General features: G+C 39.2%; 1 protein-coding gene across 1 annotated transcript in view; it reads left to right on the top strand.

The window, feature by feature from the left end:
- Nucleotides 1-9,122: 9,122 nt before the first annotated feature.
- The window catches only part of SMC3 (structural maintenance of chromosomes 3), a 36,482-nt gene continuing 25,920 nt past the window's right edge, over nt 9,123-19,684 (top strand). Inside the window, exons 1-6 of the mRNA XM_046027472.1 lie at nt 9,123-9,255; nt 10,304-10,379; nt 15,336-15,374; nt 17,359-17,426; nt 18,823-18,894; nt 19,254-19,333. Coding sequence (XP_045883428.1) covers nt 9,241-9,255; nt 10,304-10,379; nt 15,336-15,374; nt 17,359-17,426; nt 18,823-18,894; nt 19,254-19,333 — 350 coding nt within the window. The 5' untranslated portion in view covers nt 9,123-9,240. The remainder of the gene's footprint in view (nt 9,256-10,303; nt 10,380-15,335; nt 15,375-17,358; nt 17,427-18,822; nt 18,895-19,253; nt 19,334-19,684) is intronic.

Here is a 19,684-nt window from a genome sequence, read left to right on the forward strand (position 1 = left end):
CGTGTGGTCTTTTTCCCCTAGCTCATTGGACTTTATACCCTCCAAAACTGTAATGGATTCAAGTTGGCAATTTATCCTCACTTTACAGAGGAAGGTGACATATAGAGCTTCTCACACTATAGTGAAGAATCAGTATTTTAAAAAAATTATCTGTAGCAAATCAATCCATTTGTAAAATTAAAAAAAAAAAAAAGAGTGACTGGAGGGACGCCTGGGTGGCTCAGTGGGTTAAGCCTCTGCCTTCAGCTCAGGTCGTGGTCTCAGGGTCCTGGGATCGAGCCTCGTATCGGGCTCTCTGCTCAACAGGGAGCCTGCTTCCCTTCCTCTCTTTCTGCCTGCCTCTCTGCCTACTTGCGATCTCTGTCTGTCAAATAAAAAAAATCTTAAAAAAAAAAAAAGAGTGACTGGATAAATTATATTACATACAAAATTTTTTAAAAACCTGATTTTTATTATCAGATACAACAGACAAAATTACATGTCAATAAATATAATCAAAACATAACATGTTGTTCATTCAAAGTGCATATTATAGATGGTTAATATAGAGAACTGCTATTGTGCGAATGACTTTATTGTTCTGCATTCACAATTAAACAAAAAAATTATAAGTGAAATATAGTGATTACCTACTTCAGATAAACGGTATATCAACATTATTGGGTTTTAATGGACAACTGCACATGCTTATGGCTTGTTAGCCTACTTAATCTATGCAGAATGGAACATAATGCTACTAGCAATGTACAATGATTGTCAAAACTGCTTTTATGTTTTGTCTTAATAAAAGCTTTAGTGGAGAAATGAATCTCACAGAGGTTTGTTAATGGGAATGGAAGGAGAAATTTTTAAAAAAGATTTTATTATTTCTTTGTCAGAGAGAGCGAGCACAAGCAGGGGGAGTGGCAGGCAGAGGGAGAAGCAGGCTGTCCACTGAACAGGAACCCCGATGAGATGTGGGACTCAATCGCAGGATCCTGGGATCACGACCTGAACAGAAGGCAGATGCTTACCTGACTGAGCCACCCAGGCATCCCTTAGCTAATATTTTTTTAAGATTTTATTTATTCATTTTACAGACAGAGATCACAAGTAGGCAGAGAGAGAGGGGGAAGCAGGCTCCCCACTGAGCAGAGAGCCCAATGTGGGGCTCGATCCCAAGATCCTGGGACTATGACCTGAGCTGAAGGCAGAGGCTTAACCCACTGAGCCACCCAGGCGCCCACTATACAAGTTTCTAAAAGCTTACTCTTAATTCTGTGCTGCTTCCCTTGTGAACTGGTAATGAGTAATTCATAGGCTGCAAGGAGTCATGAGTGCCCTTGAAGTAGTCCCCAACCTGAAGACCTGAGTGGCTTGCCCAAGGTTCTATCTCAGTTTCTTCACCTTTAAATGGGCTCTTGAGGATTAAAGATATTATCCATGAATTGCTTAGCACAGTCTGGAATAGAGTAGATGCCACAACCATTATTTTCAACTCACCAGCTTTCCAGCCTTCGCTGTCTTCCCCAGGGCAAAGTCATGGGGGGATGGGTCAGTTACTGGGCATCATTCAGTGAGCGGAGACACCTACTAACTTACTCTTCTGTCAGTCTTTCTTGTTGAGAAGGAGCTTCCACTTGAGATTTTTCTCTCCAGGTCTCCATATTGCCCAACGGTGAGAATGACGTCCCCAGGAGCTGTGCAGTACAGTCTACACAGTTGTGCGGGGTGGCATTGTCTAGACCAACCAGGACCAACCTGTACACAGGGACACGCTCTTCCAGATAACAGACTCACCAGCTTTCCTCCCACAGAAGTCGTTATCAAGACTATAAAACCAGCTTACATCATATAATCAGGACCCCAATGATTGCCCCTTTCTCCTTTTAGCAAATCGATTGAGAAGGTAACATATTTCAGAGATGATCTGCAGAAAGCAGAGACTTTATTTCATGACTTCCAATTCTTTTGCCCAATACACCCTGTAGTTAATGTTCCCTGGGTATCTCATTTCGGGCTGATGAGACTGTCTGGTTTCCTTCTCTGGGACGCACAAATGCAGGACGAAGGCAAATCCAGGACCCTGGACAACAAATTTTGTTGTTGAAAATGGTAAGGTGGCTAGGTATAAATTCGAAGTACATATCTTCCTTCCTTTTTCACAGAACCATGATCGTCACATTTTGTGACGAATGCATGAACGAATGAAAAACAGTCAACAAATGTGTGTGTGTCATTATGTAATTCCCAAAGACTGTATGATACACCCTGGAGTGGCCAAAATTCCAGCCTTTAAGGAGTGCGAAATCCAGATGGTGAGATAAGACAAAAGCATGTGGAATCATTCAAAGCCAGTAGAAGACTAATAGAGTAGCAGCACAAAGGCCACACACACGCTCTCAGTGCAGGGACTAGAGACCATACACATTGACAGACTCTCTCCTCAAGGGTGTCCCAGTACAGCTATCTGATTGTCTGCCTTTGTTCTTTCTCTGAGGCTGGAGTATGCTGCACAGCTAAGTACAGGTGCAGTTCCCAAGCATGGGGGAGATATGCTTCCAAGATATCCTTTCAATCAGTGGGATATGGGAATTGGCAGATGAATGGTTCGGTCTCCCTGTCCTTTGGTATGACAATCCTGAGGCATGTGGTACATGTTTCCTCAGGAGTCTCCCAGTGGGATTGATCATCTGTGCCCATGTGAGCAGAAATTTCACCATTGCATACAATATCGACTTTTCTCCCTTCCTGTTCTGTTACTTCCCACTCTATCACTTCTGCTCCCTGCGATCACTCCCTGCCCCCAAATCCTACTCTCGGGCTTTGCTAGTGTAGGGAAACTAAAATAAGGTCCACGAGTAGCTGCCAGGGAAGCTAATCATTTCTTCTCCATATTTCAGCCTAGGAGATCCCCTTCAATTAGGAGGACTCTTTTTTTTATTTTCTTTTTTTTTTTTAAGATTTTATTTATTTATTTGACAGACAGAGATCACAAGTAAGCAGAGAGGCATAGAGAGAGAGAGAGAGAGAGAGAGGAGGAAGCAGGCTCCCGGCTGAGCAGAGAGCCGGATGTGGGACTCAATCCTAGGACCCTGAGATCATGACCTGAGCCGAAGGCAGAGGCCTTAACCCACTGAGCCACCCAGGCGCCCAGGAGGACTCTTTTTAAACATCAAAAGTTTCTTGGAACCTATTTTCACCTTCTCATAGTTGTCTCTGGTAGTTACTTTTTATTGATTCAACAGGCACTATTCCAAACCCTGATAAAGTACAGAATGACCAAACTCTATGACATCGATAACCCTTTTAAAGAACTGTATTTAAAAATAAAATAAAATAAAGAACTGTATTTACTACACTTATTAAAATAGCATCTGTTGGAAACAATGATGTTTATACAGAAAAAAAGATTATTTTTAAAAAATCATTTTTACTTATTTATTTATTGTTAAGTAATCTTCACCCCAATGTGGGGTGACCCCAAGATTCTTGACCCCAATATTAAGAGTCTCATACTTTACCCGCTGAGTCATCCAGGAGCCCTGATGATTTTTTAATACATGAGCAAGTGCTAAACTTCACTCACAGACATAGAAATGCAATTGAGAGATGTTAAAATACCATTTTCATATTTCAGATTGGCAAAGATCAGAAAGTTTAACATTGCGTTGGAGATTTGGGGAATCATTAACTTAACAAAGTATCATTGATCACCTATTACAAGTCTCTGGTGGACACTGAATAACCAGCAGCTGACCAAGTAAACAAATATTCCTTCTTTCCAGGAGCATACATTCCAGTGTGAGAGTGGGCTCTGTAATAAATGAAAATGAAAAAGAAGAGAGACAGAGATAGAGAGAGAGAGAGAGAATGTCAGAGAGTACTCTAAGAAAAATAAAGCAGTATCAAGGATGGTAAGTCACCAAGGGGTGATGTTACTTTAGATAAGTTAGTCAAAGGAGACCTTTCTGAAAGCTGACCGTTGAGCAGAGCCCTAAATGAGGCGTGAGTGTTGGAGATTTCTGGTAGAAGTGTTTCCAGGCTGTGTGGAGTAGTAGTCAGCTGACTCCTTTCATAGATATAAGTTATCCAGATTGGACTAAAAGTTAGGCAATTATTTCTTAGATATGACACCAAAACTGCAAGCAACAAAATGAAAAAAGCAGATTAATTAGATGACATTAAAATGTAAAACTTAACTACTTCAAGGGAGATTATCAAGAAAGGGAAAAGACAACCCAAACACATAGAAAATAGTTGCAAATCTTGTATCTGATCTAAAGGTCTAGTGTCCAGAATGTATAAAGAACTCTCACAATGCAGCAGAAAGACAAATTTAAAAATGGTCAAGGTATTTTCTCCAAGTAAAATATATAAATTAACATGAAAGACATGAGAAGATGTTCAACATCATTAGTCACTAGGGAAATGAAAATCAAAACTACAATGAGATACCACTTCACATCCACTAGGACTGCTGAAATAAAAAAGACAATAACAAGTCTTGCCAAGGAGAACCGGAACCTTCACACACTGCTGGTGTGACTATGAAATGGCACAGCCTGGGGCACCTGGGTGGCTCAGTCAGTTAAGCGGCTGCCTTCAGTTCAGATCATGATCTCAGGACCCTGGGAGGGAGCCCCAGGTTGGGCTCTCAGCTCAGCAGGGAACCTGCTTCTCCTTCCTCTGCCTGCTTCTCCTTCTGCCTCTGCCTACTGCTCCCGCTGCCTGTGCTCAGATGCTCTCTCTCTGTCAGATATAAACAAACAAACAAATAAATAAAATGGCACAGCCCCTTTGTTTTTTTTTCTTCTTCTTCTTTTTTTTTTTTTTAGATAGAGATCACAAGTAGGCAGAGAGGCAGGCAGAGAAAGAGGGGGAGGCAGGCTCCCTGCTGAGCAGAGAGCCCGATGCAGGGCTCCATCCTGGGACCCTGAGATCATGACCTAAGTCTAAGGCAGAGGCTTAACCCACTGAGCCACCCAGGTACCCCGGCACAGCCCCTTTGGATATCGGTTTTGCACTTCAAAAAGGTAAATGGAGAGTTACCATATGACCCAGCTTTTCCATGCTTGGGGACATACTCAGAAGAATGGAAACATACATCCACACAAAAACTTGAACATGAATATTCATAGCAACTTTATTCCTAATAGCCAGAAAGTGGAAACAACCCATATGTCCATCAGCTGATGAATGGACAAACAGAATGTGACCTATTCACAATGGAATATTATTCAACCATAAGAGGGAATATAGCCTGTACCATTACTTCATGCTACAGGTTACAACGCGGATGAACCTTGAGAACATTTTGCTAAATGAAAGAAGCCAGGCACAAAAGGCCATATATTGTATAATTTCATCTATATGGAATATGAAGACTGGGATTTGGTCCAAGTATCTAGCAATTTATTGAGGTTTACCCAAGGTTTATCCAGGCAATTATTTTTCCAATGACTAAGTTTTTTATTATAGCTCCAATTTGCCCAATGTGATTGATTCTATGGAGAGACAGTGACTGTACCTTCTGTAAGACATGAGAACATGGTCCTTAACTTGTTGGGAATATCTAAGGTATCCAAGAAAGTTTATCTCTAAGTTTTATTTTTATTCTTAAGGTCCTTTTTCAGAAAAATATCTCCAAACATGAACGACAGGGGGAAAAAAATTGCATGACCTTTCAATGTTATTAACAATGTTATTAGTATTCACAATTGATCAGGAACTAAATAGTTTACAATTCTGTAAAAACTGGAAGAAAACCAATAACATGTGATGAATCTCTTTTGACTAGTAGACTAGATTACCTTAAAGGTCATAGTTTATCACTCTGCATTTACCAGTTTTGTGTCTAAATTAGGAATACTATTTTAGCATTCTTTTTTCTCCCAATGACGATCTAAATTTCAGTTTTGATCTTTTAAACCAGCTTTGTCATGTTATTGAGTTTATCATTAATAAATTAAATAGAATGTTGGGGCGCCTGGGTGGCTCAGTGGGTTAAAGCCTCTGCCTTCAGCCAGGGTCCTGGGATCGAGCCCCACATCGGGCTCCATGCTTGGCAGGGAGCCTGCTTCCTCCTCTCTCTCTGCCTGCCTCTCTGCCTACTCGTCATCTCTTGTCTGTCAAATAAATAAATTTAAAAAAAAAATGTTGACACATGCTTACATGAGAATTTGAGTTTTTAAAAATAAAAAAATGAAGATTACTGTGGCATAAAGATAATACAAATAAAGAAGCAAAGTGAACTTTATTGGTGGTTTTTCAGGCAGTTTTTATTTTTTAAGATTTTGTTTATTTATTTGAGAGAGAGAGAGATCACAAGTAGGCAGAATCAGGCGGAGAGAGGGGGAAGAAGGCTCCCCGACGAGCAGAGAGCCTGATGCAGGGCTTGATTCCAGGACCCTGAGATCCTGACCTGAGCCAAGGCAGAGGCTTAATCCACTGAGCCACCCAGGAGCCCCAAGGCAGTTGTTTTTTGAATGGGTTTTTCCAATAACGACAATTTCCCCAACAGCATCCAGTAGAGGGATGGGAATCTTTACATCCTAGGAAGTACTGATGAAGAATAATTGGAAGAAAGGCAGGCAGGAAGAAGGGGGCCGCCTGCCTGAAGAGGAACCACCCTTAAAAGGATTTTACAACCACCCTGGAAGGAGCCCTCCACGATTTCCCATGTGAGAGATGACAAAACCTTGATTGGATGACAGGCACAGGGAGGGTTAATCAGATCAAAACAGCCCTCCAACAAACCCCATAAAAACCCCTAGACTTAGAGATCCCGATGGCAACCCTCCCAAATCCCCTCCCTCTTTGGGAGCTTTGTGCTATCACTTTGCTATTGCTCAATAAACGCTGCTTTGTTGCCCACAACTCTGTCTACCTCTTCATTCTTCAAAGTGGCTGATGTAGGCACCAACAGAGAAAAAAAAATCCTGCAATGGTCTAAGTGTTTAGTCTTGGCTTTTGGGGCATGGACCTAAAAAGGCTTCCTCCCAAGTTTTTTCCCTAAAGAAATCTTGCAGTGCCTCCTCTATATCCATGAGGGAGGCAATAAAAGATTTTGTCTTTCTTTCAAGTCTCATCTTCCCACAAATGCTATAGTTCTATCTTGCTTGGATAAGAATTTTCTAGGTTTTCTCTTAGGTGTTTTGGGACTTTGCGGTACCAGGAGTCACCAAGAGAAAACTATAATTTGGGATCATCTCTGCTGTGTTAGTTCTATCTTTTGGGGACCATGACAACTGAAAATGAACTGAGCGATAATGATATTTCCTTCCTGATGACTGGATTGGAAGGTACCCATAGAAAATCTGTCTAGCCTGAGAATAAAGATAGATAGGGCACACATTTAAAAAAACTCTTTTTTAAGAGGTTGGGAGAAGTAACTTAGATAAAATCAATCTGTGATCCCTTCTGGGGATGATAAAAGACTGTGAACTGACAATAGCTTAGAGTCAGAGCTTTATTTTGGAATGTCTTTAACAATAGTGGGGGTATAAGGAGGAAAATGAAAAACTTGGGTCTTGTCCTGTGGGTACTTGGCCCTTGCCCTATACTTTACCTTCACTGTCCTTGGAGTCTTCATTGCTGCAGATACTGTAAACTAAGTTGAACATTATGAGAAAAGGTCTACAGCATCAGAATTTTTTGAGATCTGGTCAGGGGGTGACTGGGTGGCTCAGTGGGTTAAGCCTCTGCCTTCAGCTCAGGTCATGATCTCGGGGCCCTGAATCAAGTCCCGCTTGATTCAGACTGAATCGAGCCCCGCATCAGTCTCTCTGCTCACCGGGGAGCCTGCTTTCTCCTCTCTCTCTGCCTGCTTGTGATCTCTGTCTGTCAAATAAATAAATCTTTTAAAAAAAAAAAAGGAAATATGGTCAGAAGTCTGGGCAAAATATAATTGGGTCCTCTCCTCAGGTGTCATTAAGCTGAAATCAAGATGTCAGTCAGACTGCAATTTCATAAAAGTCTCAGGGGTACACATCTTTACAATTTTAGTAAATGTAATTATACATTTTATTTTTAATTCTAAAAATGAAGTGTTTTTATCATCCTCACATTATAGAATAGGAAACGGACATTTCGAACTTTATTAATCTGCCTACAATCCCACAGAAATTGACAGTGTAGAGACACTAATCCAGGAAAAATGTTTAAGAGATTTTTTTTTTTTTTTTTTTTTAACACCCAGAGCTTGAAAGGATTTGGCTCTGCCAGCACCAAGGGGGTGCTGACAAGGATGAAGTTAGCCGGCTATTAAAAATAGTTCAAACTAGAAATAATTAGGGCTGGGAACAATCCACAGCAGCGGGAGGGGCAGCAAGGACCTCCAACTTAAATGGCAGGTAATTTTACAGCTCCCCAGAGATCCAACTTCTGAACTACATTAAGTTTTTCCCCTAAGACTGATCAGATTAGATGCATCTAGGGTGCTGCTAGCACCTAGTATCTTTCAGGCTGTTAAAACAATAAAAGAGCTGTTACTCTTATCTAAATTTCTTTTTGTTGCAATTGTCCATGTCTGACTAGATTTACAGTAAATGGCAAGTAGTAAGAGCTCCCAGGGTATTAATTATCACGTTATTAAAACAAATTTTCAAGCGTCAGGCCCCTTCCCTGTACCACGAGCGTGCGGTCCCGAGCCAGCAGGGGCCGTTCTACGTTTACACAAGCTCCAGGAGCGAGCAACAATAAACAGAGCAACAAGGATCGCCCTCGGCAAACCCCACAGACTCCCAGGACTCCGCAGGTTCGAGCGCGGGTAAGCGTTTTTAAACAGCCAGAGATCACGTGGCCACCGGCAAGCTCCGCCACTGGCCCTCGACTCTCACACTTGGCTTTGGCGCCGAACCTTTACCCCCTTGTGGATGCAACCATTGGCTCCGCTCTCGGAGGGAATACGGACAAACTCGAGATCAAGGCTTTTACGAACGAAGCTTCCTACTAATTCTCAGGAAAATTTCAGCTGCAAATTCAACAATCAAATGAAATCCACTGGGGGACGCCGTCGAAGGCTCTTTTTGCCAAAAGGAAAAGAGAAGACCTGACCCTGACTCCCCCTACGCTCTCCAGGGGCCGCGAGGATGGTTCCGTCTAAGGCGCGGACTCCGCCTCCACGGGCGCCGCCATTTTATTTGGCTGGACTGGAGCAAGCGACGCTTTGGGGGAGGGGTCTCGTAGGCGCTTCACCGCATCCCCCGGCCGCGCTGTCGTTTCTCGCGGGGAGTCCTCCCCGGTGAGGGCCGCGGAACCATGTACATAAAACAGGTGAGGCCTGTGCGTCCCGCCCACCCCCTTACGGGCCTCTGAGGACCGCTCCGTGAGGCAGGGGCGTCGCGGTGCGACCCGCGGCCTCCTGCCTCCCGGCGGGGTTGACCCACAGCTGGACGCCGGCTGCGGGGGAGGGGAGAGGCCCCGCCCCGCGAGCGCGGGGGCCGCAGAAAATCTGGGCGCCCACCTGCAGCGCGCTAGTCTGAGGGAGCAGTCTCTCCCAGACGTTTAGAGGGAGCGGGCCTTCCCGGGTGGGCTGGGTGCGGGCTGGGGGCCCCGAGCTGGCTGGGGGCCGCGCCGGGGGCTGCAGCGGCGGGGCGGGCGGCTGCGCTGTCCTCTCGCCCCGCGCCGGCCATTTGCTTGGGCGTATGGAGAAGCCATCTCCCCGGCCGGAGACGCCCCTGGGGGGCTCAGATTGGGGTGTCAGCTTAGCTCGGGGTCTTTGTCCCCGAATTAATGGGGACGTGAAAGGGACTCTCCTCCTTGCAGAATCTGTAGCGCCGCCTCGTTCACTTGTTTACTTCTGTCAAAATGGTCTTCCCGCGCAAGAGTCCACCGCAGAGATGAGCTCATCCACGCTCTTGGAGAGAAGTTTCTCCATGGGATGCGTTGGACTTGAAGCGCCCGGTTCTTGGAACGGCTCCTTACCTTGGCTGGAGGGTGTGTCTGAAAGAAGCGCCCACTGCTCTTGGAGTAAGGGAAGCCGGGGCCAGGCCGCCCGCTTGACACATTTTTATTAAAGCGGTATCACATTTAGCGTCCCCACGAACCTTTTACAATGTACTTGATTCTGAGAGTTCCTTACCAGGTTCCTGATGGTAACTCCTAAAAAACGACTTTGTCAGTCGTTACTGACAAACGGACTGTTGTTGTTTAAGATTTTTAATCACCATCCTCCAGAATGAGTTTCTCTTGTAAGAAATGGAAAGTTCTCTGTCTTGCATTAAATGAGAAACCCCAGAGAAGGGAAGAGCCAAGGGAAAATGTTTAGGAGTTACGTGTTTTAGTATGTATTCTCTGAAAGGTATCTTTTTTTATTTACTAGGTTATTATCCAGGGTTTTCGGAGTTACAGAGATCAAACAATTGTAGATCCCTTCAGTTCAAAACATAATGTTATCGGTAAGTGTTGATGGTTTACAAAATCAGATTTCTATGTAGAGAGCCATTTAAATTCTGTCTGGGCTTGAGGAAAGAGGAATTGTCTTTGAATATTACATGAATTTATACTTTTTCTGTGTGAAATAGTATGTCTTCTATCGGCACTGACAGATTGCTTATTTTATACATTGAAAATGTTTGCATAAGGCGATCACTAGTTACTCATTTTTATTTAGCCTGGTATGTATGAAAGTGTGTCTTTACAGCAAATGAAACTAAATTAAGCATTTGAGTTGTTCTGTTGTCGATATGTCATTTCATAATTAAAAAGCTCACGGTTTCCTTATTTCAAAGATGGCCATTATTTATTCACAAATTAGATGGTTCTCAGGGCTGTTTGTTTTTTTTCTGTCATACTGTTTAAGGTCCCACCATGCAGCTTGGTAGAAAAAACATAAACTTTAGAGTATAACAGAATGGCTTTCAAATCCCGGTTCTGATACATTTTCAAACTTGACTCCCTGAGGGGTTTGTAAAGTGGAGTTAATGATACTCATCTTGCATGGCTGTTGGAGAAATTAAATGAGAAAGTATATGTGTGAGGGTAAAGAGCTACAGTGATTATTGTTCTGCAGTACAGTGTTTAAAGACTCTTCAGTGATATTCTCCATTTTTTGCTGATAGAGCCTGTGAAAGTGTTTCTTGAAATTCTGCTGAATTTCTAAAGGCCAGAAGGAACTGTGTTACAAATAGACGTCTATACATTGTCTTCCTTGCGTGGTTTATTGGTATATTAGACTGCTAGGTCTGCCATTAAATACAGACTAAGTGGCTTAAACAACAATTTATTTTATGACTGTTTTGGAAACTCAAGTCAATGAGTTTCCAGCACAGTCACATTCTGGAAGTCACCATCTTCATCATCATGCTCGTATGACCTCTTTGGTTCTCTCTGCGTCTTCCTTATTAGAACACTAATTCCATCATGAAGGCCCCCCTACAACCTCTCCTGATGCTGATTATCTCCCAAAGGCCCCCATCTCCAAATACCATGCATTTGGGATTAGGACTTCCAGCATATGAGTGGGAAAGGGAGGTGGCACAATTCAGTCTGTTGTACTTGGTAAGGTGAGATTCATATGGAGATCAGTAAAGGGCAAACATTATTTTGAAATAAATATCAAATTTTAAAAATTGAGAGTAAGAATGTCAACTACAGTTAAAAAAAAAAAACAAAACTGTGGGCAAGAAAAAAACCTATCCTCAGTATATCACTTGTAGCTTGTAGTTGGGAATAAAGGAAACATTTTCCCCCCTCCTGTTACCTATTCAACAGTTAATTTAATTGGTGTGCTATAAGGATAGGTTTACCAAATATTTTGCTTATATTTTGATTATAAGTGCCTTCTGATTTTCATCAACCAGAAAATCTTTAGAAATGGAGAAAAATGAATAATCACTAGGTTTGATTTTTTTCTTTACCTTACAGGTTAAAAGTAGATGAATATCTTAATTATATCATTGTTATAATTTTATAAATGAACTATAAAATGATGCCATTATTACCTATGATGATTAGGTTATATCTGTAGGATCTATCAAATATTTTTGTTTTAGTTATTATCAAACAGCTGTTTATTGCTTTGTATGCAACATTAGGGTTGCTAATAGTTACAGTTACAAAGGAGATTGTCTTAGTGTTCTTTCGTTTGTTTTAACAAATCTAATACAATTTTACTGCTTAAATATGTTTTAAAAACAGGTACCTTAATATAAGAAAGATTCGAAGTAGTGTAGACTGAGATTGACATTAAAAATATCCTGTGAAAGCATACTACTTTTGTTATTTAATGATTTTGACCTTAAAGAAAATTGGAAGGCAGGTATCTCTTGTGGTGATGTTTGATGTTTGAATCTCTTGTTTGAATAGTTGAATGATGTCTGAATGTACCAAACACATACCTTTTTAAGGTTACCTTTTTTGTAACTTTTTAACAGAAGAAATATATGTTAATTATAGAACATTATGGAAGAGTTTAAAAGCTAAAAGGAAGAAAAAACTAATCCTGCCCAGAAATAACCATTCTTAATATTGACAATCTACTTACATTAGACCTGGTTTCCTAGAAAACAAGAGTGCAAGGCACACTTAGCTACTAATAAGGTTTTAATGGGAAGGTGCAGTCTAAGGTCGGGTGTGAGGGGGAAGGCTGGTCATAGTTTTATAAAGAAGGCACAGCTGGTTTTGGGGTCAAATTAGGTAACTTTCAGACAGACTTTATGAACCCACCATGTGTGGGGAAGATCAGATGGGAAAGAAATGGAGAGGGTTTTGTTTGCAGGTTCCTGTCTTTGGTCATTTTACCACACAGGGCATCAATTCCCTCGTGCCCTTTGGTTGTGTTACTCTGGGGACTTAATCCACCTGAAGTAGTCAGTGAACTGTAGCCTCCTTTGGTTTTTCACAAATATGAGCTGAGTGCGTACCCAGGGTAGGCTGAAACAACCTACAGTGATGGAATACTGAGCCTTTCCATTGACAGGCAACCAAGACTTGGGTCTGGGCAGGTGAATCTGGGACACATACAAACTGGATCTGTCTCAGCAGCCCTCCAGTCTTTGTGTCTACATAAATAAGCCTTTTTAAATAAAAATGGGCTTGTAGTGTTATTTGTTGGTGATCTGTTTTTTTCTATTTGTTTTGAATAGCCTTTTCTGTCATTAAGTATTCAACATGCTTAAAATTGCTGTATAGTATTTAACTCTATGGGTAAGAGTAATTCTTAAAGGGAAATTTAAAAATTTTAGGTTTCTAATTCATGAGTAGATTATGGTTTGAACTAAATGTAATTCTGCTAATATATTGTAAACTTTTATTTAGAGGTAATTTTAAATTTATAGAAAAGTTGTATAAATAGAAACAATACAAAGAATACTCCTACCTCTTTTATCCTAATCTACCTGTTAACATTTTCCTCAGTTGGTCTGTCATTTGCACACAATCACCCTTTTTTTTTCATAGAGTAAGTGATGTACGTCATAGCCCTTTACCTTTGATGTCAATGTATACCTTCTAAGAATAGGGATATTTTCTTACATAAAGCACAGTAGAGATACCAACTTCAGTAAATTTGACAATAAAATAATCTTCTCTTCATTTTCCAGTTATACTGATTGACCCAAAAAAGTTCTTTATAGTGTTTTTTCCTCCTCCAGTACAGGATCTAATTTAGGATTAGGTATTGGAGATAGTTATTGTGTCTCTTTAGTCTCCTTTAATCTGGATCAATTCCACAGGCTTTTTTGGATTGAGCCGCTGCCTTCGGCTCGGGTCATGGTCTCAGGGTCCTGGGATCGAGCCCCGCATCGGGCTCTCTGCTCCGCAGGGAGCCTGCTTCCTCCTCTCTCTCTGCCTGCCTCTCTGCCTACTTGTGATCTCTCTCTCTCTGTCAAATAAATAAATAAATAAAATCTTAAAAAAAAAATATATATATAACATTATTTAAAAAAAAAAAAACAAACAGGGCGCCTGGGTGGCTCAGTGGTTTAAGCCGCTGCCTTCGGCTCAGGTCATGATCCCAGAGTCCTGGGATCGATTCCCGCATCGGGCTCTCTGCTCGGCAGGGAGCCTGCTTCCCTCTCACTCTCTCTGCCTGCCTCTCTGCCTACTTGTGATCTCTCTCTGTCAAATAAATAAATAAAATCTTTTAAAAAAAAAAAAACTACATAAATGATGCGGTCTTATGAGGATCTTACATCTGGAAGTGAAGACATCATTCTACTTCTTTTTAAATGATGTTATTTTTGATCACCCGGTCTGGGTAGTTATCTGGTTATTCTTCTGTGCAGTGTTTGTTCTCTTGCAACTAATAAATAGTATGAGGATGGGAAATACTTTTGGACCATGAACATACTGTGCTCCTTTTCAAAATTTCCCCCTAGATTTAGTATCCATTGATAATTCTTGCCTTTATTTTTTTTTCTTGCCTTTATTTTAGTGGTTACAAAATGATTTTCCATTTCCAGATTTCCTTTCACATTTACTGTGTCGTATTCTACTGTGAGCAAGAGTTCTCCTTCCTTAGCTATTTATTTATCATTTTATTATCAGTTTAGAGTCATGGATTATTCCCCTCTAGCACAAATTTATAATTCATCTAATTGTTTTGGTGCTCAAATTGTCCTAGATTAAGCCAGTGGAAATCTTTTTCAAGCTGGCTTCTGTGTCATATGCCTTCTTAAAAAAAGTGTTTTATTACTTTCATAACAAATGATTTTTTTTTATGCTTTACTTTGCATTAAAAATGATAACTGTAAGGGCTGATTTGTTCAGGATATCTTGGTCAAGATAAGAGAGGTTGGGAATTTTGCTGAACAAGAAAATTCAAATGAATTTATTAAATCTGAAACCTTTGATATCTTATGTATAGAATTGTTTATTTCTGAAAGTAGGTAGTTAAAAAAGTGCCTTATACTTGTCTACTTCTGTGATTCTGAGAATATGCATGATATAATCATAGGGCTAATCATAAGTACTTTAATAAGCAAATAGTTTTGAGAATTTAAAATGATTATTTAAGTATTAAAAATTTTAGCAACATGTGAGTCTAGATTTTTAAAAAGATTCAATTATATATAATTAAAATAGAGTTATATGTCCATAGTAATGATTGTAATTTATGAAAAGCTGGTAACATTTGGTTATTCCTATTAATTTTAAACTATTAGGAAAGAGCAAAAGAATGAATGAAATAAATTTAAGAAAAAAAGCCATTAGATGTCTCTGCAAAAAATTGTACTCGTTTGGTGATTAAAGCTGTTTTGTTTATTGATTTCTTTTGTTTACTCTATTGTATTTAATTTCAAATATTAAGATGTTAAGTTAGAAAGTAGAGTATAAAGTTTTTAATATTTTGAGTAAGGTTTAATTTTATTGGTTTCTATGGAAAGTAACATGTACTTTTTGAAATTTTATAGTGGGCAGAAATGGATCTGGAAAAAGTAACTTTTTTTATGGTAGGTATTGTTTTTTAAATTCTAAATATATTAAAGCCCTGGGTATCTTCAGGTAATTTATTTTAAAAATCAGTTTTCTAAAAAAATAAAAAATAAAAACTGGTTTTCTGAAGGGTGTCTGGGTGGCTCACTTGGTTAAGTGTCTGACTCTTGAACTCAGCTCAGGTCTCGGTCTCAGGGTCATGAGTTCAAGCTCCTCTTTGCACTCCATGCTGGGTATGGAGCCTACTTAGAAAAATTGGTTTTCTGAGGTTGTGTCTGCAAGAAACTCAAATACTTCTTCATACAGGGTTGTGGTTTAGTGTAGAGGATTTCAAGTATAATGATATAATGATCTGAGTTCTCTGTACCTAGTGATTAATGAGCTGAGATAATGGACAGAACAATCTCTATCTTTGCACTTTAAAAAGTTCTTTGGTCTGCCTGCTTTGATGGGTTGTGAGAATCATCAGATAATACAAATGGAAGTACTTTTTAAACTTGAGTGCGGTATATAAATGTTGCAAATGTGTATATATATATATAAATGTAAATGCAGTAGAAAAGCTAATATTGTTTTGGAAAATGGCTCATCTTTTTGTTCCATTTATGTATTCATTTCTAAAGTATGCTTTGCATGCAATCTGGGATTGAACTCATGACCCCAAGATCAAGAGTCACTTGCTCTACTGACTGAGCCAGTCAGGTACTCCTCTGTTACATCTTCTAAAAAAATGCTTTCTGAATCTTTTTTTTTTTTTTTTTTTGAAGGATGGAAGGGTATAAAAAAAATCTCAGATTCAGCAAAGACTGCTGTCAATTTGCAGATAGTTAAATAGCTTTGAAAATTGTAAGGATAAAGTGCATTTAAGTGGGGCACCTGGTGGCTCAGTCATTTAAGCATCTGACTCTTGGTTTCAGCCCAGGTTGTGATCTCCTGGGTTGTGTGGATCAAGCCCCAACCTGGGCTCTGCACTCAGTGCAGTCTGCTTAAGACTCATCCTCCTGTGGTGCCTTTCCGCACCACACTCTCATTCTCTCTCACTCACTCTCAAATAAATAAATCTTTAAAAAATGCTATTAAGTATAATAATGCCTCTGTTAACAAATCCTTCAGAGAAAACATTTTAACAGTTTTGGATTGTATAAGAAGTAAGTTGCAAAAATTTTGAACCTCTTAGTTGAGTAGTGCTTGAGGAAAAGCAGGGGCCTTAGTAAGAACAAAGGCTTTATCCCTTCTGTGCTCACAAATCAATAGCCCTTTAGTGGTTGTAATTTGGTGAAGGTAACAGAGTGGGATTGGAGTAGAAATATTTTGTGATCTCCAGGGAGATGAAGGTAATTTTGAATCTATCCTCCCAAGATGATTATAAAAGATAAAACATGCCATGTCCACCCTCAGCATACATATTTATACGTGCACACTCAACTCTTAGAATATCAAAGGTCTCCTGGGTGGACTGGGAACAGGACAGCTGAGTAGAGTTTTGTTTCTAGGGCAGGGTTGTCCAGTTAGATACCCCATATGGAAGCAGGAATGGCTTCTTAAAGCAGATAAGCATTGAAGTAGAATATGGGAATCTGAAATATGTCCCTGTATTTCCCACTTAGTTCTGTTTCTTTTGACCAAAAGTATCCAGTTAAGGATATTGTAGGAATATATCCTATTTTGTTTATAAATATTTTGATGTATATTATTTACATCTAGTAGGTAAAAACAAAGTGTTAGCCACTCAGTGTATGCTTTGATCAAGAGTTAGTTTGCATGTCTCTCTTTGTTACCTTAGTGTTCTCTTTTTCTTTACTTAAATGTTTCAGTGGAAACTTCTTAGTATTTTTCTTATCATTTCCAAGGTAATTAGTCTGAAATACAGACAAATCTGCATATATGGAACAATCTACTTTATCTGCCTTGTTCATTACCTGGTAGAAAGTATGGAAAGGTGTAAATAAGGCATAGATCTTTTTTTAGACTGTACTAATAGTTGTGTTTTTGTATTTTTAGCAATTCAGTTTGTTCTTAGTGATGAGTTCAGTCATCTTCGTCCCGAACAGCGATTGGCTTTGTTGCATGTGAGTGAAATTGCTTTGAGATGTTATTAATATTATGTATTTTTAAAACTACACTGTTGATTCTGGTAAATAAAATCATTTGTTCAAGCTGCAGATCTTTTGTAAACATGACACCGTCTCTCTTAAGTGTGTTAATTCTGCTGTGGAATTTAGCCTCCTATATATTAATGCATGATAAAGGCCCGATTTTTATATAATGGTAAGAAAATTGTAGGATTTTTCTATTGATGGGTATGTCTTTATTAAGAGTATGGTCTGGTAATGCTCAAAAGCAGATTTGCTAAGGAGAAAAAAGTTTGAGATTGGAAATTAGGAACTTTGAGACTTAGAATCAGAAGTTACTGGGAGCATAGAGAAGCAATAATTGCAAATTGAACAACATACTTGTTCTATTTTTTGGCCATATTTGTAAGTTAAATGGTAACAGCATTTTCCAGTATGAAAGATAAGTATATTTATAGTAAATAAAATTGTTAGAATTTTTCATTGAATAATTATGAATAACTAAAGAAATTTCAGAATAAAAAATTATAAAAGGCTATAATAAAATGATAAAATTCCTTTTTGGTTTGAATGTGGCTTATAATTAGTTTTAAGACCAGAAAGTGAAAATCCTGACTATATCTCAATAGAGTCTTTCACAGTTAGGGAGGTATTTTGGTTGTTTATGTTTTTTAACCATTATCTTTTATTTAGCCCTCTTAAATTTGAATTTATAGCCCAGTAATCAAAACTGGTTACCTGTAGATGAATTTTTTTTTAGGTTTCTAAAATTGGCATTGAAAGAATAACCTCTTTAGGTACCATTCTTTATTGTGTTGACTTACACAGTTTCTAACCTCTGGAAATTCTCTGGACTTGGTATAGAAGTAGCTGGGTCATAAATTGGTCTGTATGTGACACGTTAGATATGTGTCTTTTCATGGCAGATTTAAGATTATGTAGCATATTGCAGATAGTTTTAAAAAGTTGAGTTCCAGTAGTTGTTTATTTGTTAGGGTTCCTTTACAGCATTAAATGAGTCTATAAGAGAAGAGCCTCAAAGTGTTGTAGATATTAGCAAATAAGTAGAATTAGGTGGGCATGGGGTCTTAAATTCTAATAAAGTGGTCTTCAGAATAAGACCTAAATACATCTGACTTGATATCTTTTGCATATTTCTCGTGTGTTTAGTTAGAATCTAAAACCATTTGATTGAGAAGTATTGTTATCCTAATCCAGTGTCTTTGCCCTTTTGACAAGAAGGATATATTGTAGTCTGATAGGATTTTTTTCTCCATTGAATTAGGCTTGTTACCATGCACTAAATTTTAAAGGTATTGAAAGGGGGAAAAAAAAAAGATAAGGAATGTGAAAATACCACTTAAATGACCAATTTGTTTTGTGCATGTTTTAGGAAGGTACTGGTCCTCGTGTCATTTCTGCTTTTGTGGAGATTATTTTTGATAATTCAGACAACCGGTTGCCGGTGAGTAGTGGGTTTTTTCCCTAGTAATAATGTTGAGAATTTTATTGATGCAGCTGATTTTCTTCCAAGTTTTGAAACATATAAATGTACTTAAGCTCTTATAGTTTATGCTAAAATACCTATGCAGTTTATATATTAATTTTGTCTTAAAATAATGAGCATTCTAGTAAACAGAAGGGAGGGTTGTATAAGCTGTTGTGAAAAATGTCTTTGTCATAAGAATTGATATTCATAGCGTATCTTTAGTAACATTTCAAAATAATGGTTATGGCTATGGATTCTAGAATGACCTTATACTAACTAAAAAGTTTTCCACTTTTACTGTGAAATTAATTTTGGGCTTTTACATTTTTTCTTAGATTGATAAAGAAGAAGTTTCACTTAGAAGAGTTATTGGTGCCAAAAAGGATCAGTATTTCCTAGACAAGAAAATGGTCACGTAAGCATATTCTTTACGTTTTAATTTCTTTACGAAGAGTAAAAGTATTTTACTTACTTCATTATATGGGTTATATATGTGTTGTGTTCAACAAACCAGTATTTTGAGCATTAACATAAGAATCAGGATTCTCAGGGCACCTGGGTGGCTCTTTTGGTTGGGCATCTGCCTTTGGCTCAGGTCATGATCCCAGGACCTTGGGCTTCAGCTCTCTGCTCAGTGGGGTGCTTGATTCCTCTCTCTGTCAAATAGATAAAATCTTTGGGTGTGGGGGAGAATCAGGATCCTCTGAGGCTGATACAGTGGCTGTATCAGGCTCAATATTGTCAGTCCCTCATGCTCCTTAATCCA

This window comes from Meles meles, chromosome 13 (genome assembly GCF_922984935.1).
Source record: "Meles meles chromosome 13, mMelMel3.1 paternal haplotype, whole genome shotgun sequence".
Lineage (NCBI taxonomy): Eukaryota > Metazoa > Chordata > Mammalia > Carnivora > Mustelidae > Meles > Meles meles.